We start from the raw sequence: 4,144 nt of genomic DNA, 5'->3' as shown, positions 1-4,144 counted from the left end.
ACATTTTTGTGGATCTGCAGGAAGACGGGAAGAGAGATGCTTCTCCATTGATATATGTATTTCAAGGTCCGAAACTACGTGGGCCCCCTCCCTTCTGTAATTCTTCCCAAAGAAATACCGTTATTTCTCCAAAATAAAAAGGACTGGTGTCTCCCGTCTCTGTCTCTCATACTCCGACTCAGCTCAAAGCCTCTTCCCTTTAGCCCAAGGCACTTCGTTCCCCCTGGAGTCCACTCGGCTTCCAGCGGGTTCCCAGGTGAACTGAAATCCAGAGCTATTCTCATCTGGTTGCCCTGGGAATTTCAGCGCTCTCGGTACAACCTGTTCCTCCATCCTCCCCACTCCTTCCCTCCCTCCGCTGGGCTGCACCCCTCTCAGCCCCTCCTTTCCCTTGCTAGGGGCACCAGCTGCGCCCTTCGGGGAGACACTGGCTGCCACAAGATCCGGGAGGGGAAGCGGGAGGAGGGGGAGGGGAAGCAGGAGGAGGGGGAAGGGAGAGGGGAAGGCGGGGGAGGCGCCGAGGGTGGAGGCCAAGCGCAGCGCAGCCAGGGAGGGACGGCTGAAGGTTGCATCTGCTGGAAGGAGGCTTTTCGGCTGCTTGGTAACGGGCTGCCAGAAGAGAGAGAGGCAGAGAGCAGGGCAGCGGCTTCTTGACGTCAGGGCCAAGCGAGGGGATCGCGCCAGCAACCCCAGCTCGCCCCAGAGAGGGGCCGGCCGACCGCGGGAGCGGAGCCTGACGGGAGGTGCCCGCGGAGCGTGAGTAGGGGGCGCGGGAGCAGGTCAGCTGGGGCGCAGCATGCCCGCTGCTCCCGCGCCATGGAGATCGCCCTGGTGCCCCTGGAGAACGGCGGTGCCATGACCGTCAGAGGAGGCGATGAGGCCCGGGCAGGCTGCGGCCAGGCCACAGGGGGAGAGCTCCAGTGTCCCCCGACGGCTGGGCTCAGCGATGGGCCCAAGGAGCCGGCGCCAAAGGGGCGCGGCGCGCAGAGAGACGCGGACCCGGGAGTGCGGCCCTTGCCTCCGCTGCCCAAGGAGCTGCCACAGCCTCGACGGCCGCCTCCCGAGGACGAGGAGGAAGAAGGCGACCCCGGCCTGGGCACGGTGGAGGACCAGGCTCTGGGCACGGCGTCCCTGCACCACCAGCGCGTCCACATCAACATCTCCGGGCTGCGCTTCGAGACGCAGCTGGGCACCCTGGCGCAGTTCCCCAACACCCTCCTGGGCGACCCCGCCAAGCGCCTGCGCTACTTCGACCCCCTGAGGAACGAGTACTTCTTCGACCGCAACCGGCCCAGCTTCGACGGTATCCTCTACTACTACCAGTCGGGGGGCCGCCTGCGGAGGCCGGTCAACGTCTCCCTGGACGTGTTCGCGGACGAGATCCGCTTCTACCAGCTGGGGGACGAGGCCATGGAGCGCTTCCGCGAGGATGAGGGCTTCATTAAAGAAGAGGAGAAGCCCCTGCCCCGCAACGAGTTCCAGCGCCAGGTGTGGCTTATCTTCGAGTATCCGGAGAGCTCTGGGTCCGCGCGGGCCATCGCCATCGTCTCGGTCTTGGTCATCCTCATCTCCATCATCACCTTCTGCTTGGAGACCCTGCCCGAGTTCAGGGATGAACGCGAGCTGCTCCGCCACCCCCCAGCGCCCCACCAGCCTCCCGCGCCCGCCCCTGGGGCCAACGGCAGCGGGGTCATGGCCCCGCCCTCTGGCCCTACGGTGGCACCGCTCCTGCCCAGGACCCTGGCCGACCCCTTCTTCATCGTGGAGACCACGTGCGTCATCTGGTTCACCTTCGAGCTGCTCGTGCGCTTCTTCGCCTGCCCCAGCAAGGCAGGGTTCTCCCGGAACATCATGAACATCATCGATGTGGTGGCCATCTTCCCTTACTTCATCACCCTGGGCACCGAGCTGGCAGAGCAACAGCCAGGGGGCGGAGGAGGCAGCCAGAATGGGCAGCAGGCCATGTCCCTGGCCATCCTCAGAGTCATCCGCCTGGTCCGGGTGTTCCGCATCTTCAAGCTCTCCCGCCACTCCAAGGGGCTGCAGATCCTGGGCAAGACCTTGCAGGCCTCCATGAGGGAGCTGGGGCTGCTCATCTTCTTCCTCTTCATCGGGGTCATCCTCTTCTCCAGTGCCGTCTACTTCGCAGAGGCTGACAACCAGGGGACCCATTTCTCTAGCATCCCTGATGCCTTCTGGTGGGCAGTGGTCACCATGACCACTGTGGGCTACGGGGACATGAGGCCCATCACCGTGGGGGGCAAGATCGTGGGCTCGCTGTGTGCCATCGCCGGGGTCCTCACCATTGCCCTGCCTGTGCCCGTCATTGTCTCCAACTTCAACTACTTCTACCACCGGGAGACGGACCACGAGGAGCCGGCAGTCCTTAAGGAAGAGCAGGGCCCTCAGAGCCAGGGGCCGGGGCTGGACAGAGGAGTCCAGAGGAAGGTCCAGGAGTCCAGCGGCAGCAGGGGATCCTTCTGCAAGGCCGGGGGGACCCTGGAGAATGCAGACAGTGCCCGAAGGAGCAGCTGCCCCCTAGAGAAGTGTAACGTCAAGGCCAAGAGCAACGTGGACTTGCGGAGGTCCCTTTATGCCCTCTGCCTGGACACCAGCCGGGAAACAGATTTGTAAAAGGAGATTCAGGCAGACTGGTGGCAGTGGGGTAGGGAATGGGAGGCTTGCTGAACATGGATATTTACATTATACCGCAGAGTATTTGAAGTCACACTGTAACCTCAGTCTACCCCTCTCCTTTCACTCCTTTCCTCCCTCCCTCAATCCCCCCATTTTCTCTCTTCTTTCCATGACACCCAAGGGTCACCTATTTTTAAAAAGTACCACATTCCATGACGCAGGAGCTGTTGAAATGGTAAGCGCTGTGAGATGGATGTATTTGTAGCCAGTCTCCTATACCCCGCAGAGGGATAACCCAAACAAAAATGACTCTAAATAGCCCAGATCCCAAGAGATTACGTAACTCCTCCATCCATGTGTTCCAAATTTGCTTTACATATGATTACACTTGTGTATAGGGGAAAATATTATTTTTATGCCTGGTAAGTGGCTTTTTGTACTGTAGTTTAGATAGAGATATTTTGGATATATTTTCAAGATACATGTTGTATTTATGGAAGAAAGAGTTGTCCTGATGTTTTTCTGTGATACTTATAGTAGAGCCAGAGATCTTGGTATGGGCTGTTCTGGTTCCTATGTCTCCAAGCCTCTGTCTTTTCTGGGATGTGGTATTGGTGCTTTGTGTCTAGGGGAGAGAATGTTCTTGAAGAAAGGCAAATCTGACTTTTTCTGTGCGCCTTAAACAATTCTTGTAACTTTCTTCAAAAAGCATTTTAATGATATTGGAGGAATACTTCTGATAATTTATTCTCTTTATTTTTAATCCCAGGAAATAAAAGGTTACCTTGTTGAGGCAAGTGTTAGTTTTACTGCAGCTGATATGTTTTCTGACATTTTAAAAAATAGTCTGTCACTGTCTGTTTCTGGTTTTGAAGTCAGAGCAAACGCATTGACTGGGGGGAGAGGAAATCTGAAAAGCTCATGATTTGCTTGGCGACGTCTTTGCAGTGCACCCCTTGGTGCCTCATAGACAATGGTGGGTGAGCTTTGTCCAGGCTGTTTATGGCACGGATGCCCCTTTGGGATGCTCTCTGAAGCAGTAGTATTAGCCCTTATGGTCAGCTTGGAGTATGGAGGGCACTAAGATGAAAAGGGGGATCAGACCCCTGACTGTCTTGCTGGGTCTCCCGGCACTGGCTTTCATTCCTTTGTTTGCAGGTTTTAAGCCCTCCTCAGGGTGGCTCTCAGCAGCTCTGAGAAACAAGCCTGATTCCCACAGACATGAAGCAGTCCTGGCAGCCCCAGTGTGCGAATCACAGAGGGACCTGCGCCGGTGGTTCACTGCCCTCCTGGCATGGCAGAGCAGCAGGCAATGTGTTTATGACAACAGCAACAGTGAGAGGCCAAATGGAAGGATTTGCTTGTTCACGTTAAAAGCTGGTTTCTACAGATTGTGGCCTTGCCCCAAGTAATCCCTAAACTCAGAACAAATCCCCTTGTTCCCTTGTCACTAGAAGGCTGTAGCAAAACATTGCAGTGGGCACAACACTAGCTAGCATTTCTCTCT

General features: G+C 57.0%; 1 protein-coding gene across 1 annotated transcript; it reads left to right on the top strand.

The window, feature by feature from the left end:
* Nucleotides 1–402: 402 nt before the first annotated feature.
* KCNA5 (potassium voltage-gated channel subfamily A member 5) lies at nucleotides 403–3,434 on the top strand. Its single transcript, XM_025402479.1, has one exon. The coding sequence runs from the start codon at nucleotides 817–819 to the stop codon at nucleotides 2,632–2,634; it is 1,818 nt and encodes a 605-aa protein (XP_025258264.1). The 5' UTR covers nucleotides 403–816; the 3' UTR covers nucleotides 2,635–3,434.
* Nucleotides 3,435–4,144: the final 710 nt, after the last annotated feature.

The sequence above is a fragment of the Theropithecus gelada genome, chromosome 11 (assembly GCF_003255815.1).
Source record: "Theropithecus gelada isolate Dixy chromosome 11, Tgel_1.0, whole genome shotgun sequence".
In the NCBI taxonomy this organism is placed as follows: Eukaryota; Metazoa; Chordata; class Mammalia; order Primates; family Cercopithecidae; genus Theropithecus; species Theropithecus gelada.
The sequence above is the reverse complement of the archived record's forward strand: the minus strand, read 5'-3'. Positions and strand labels throughout refer to the sequence as shown.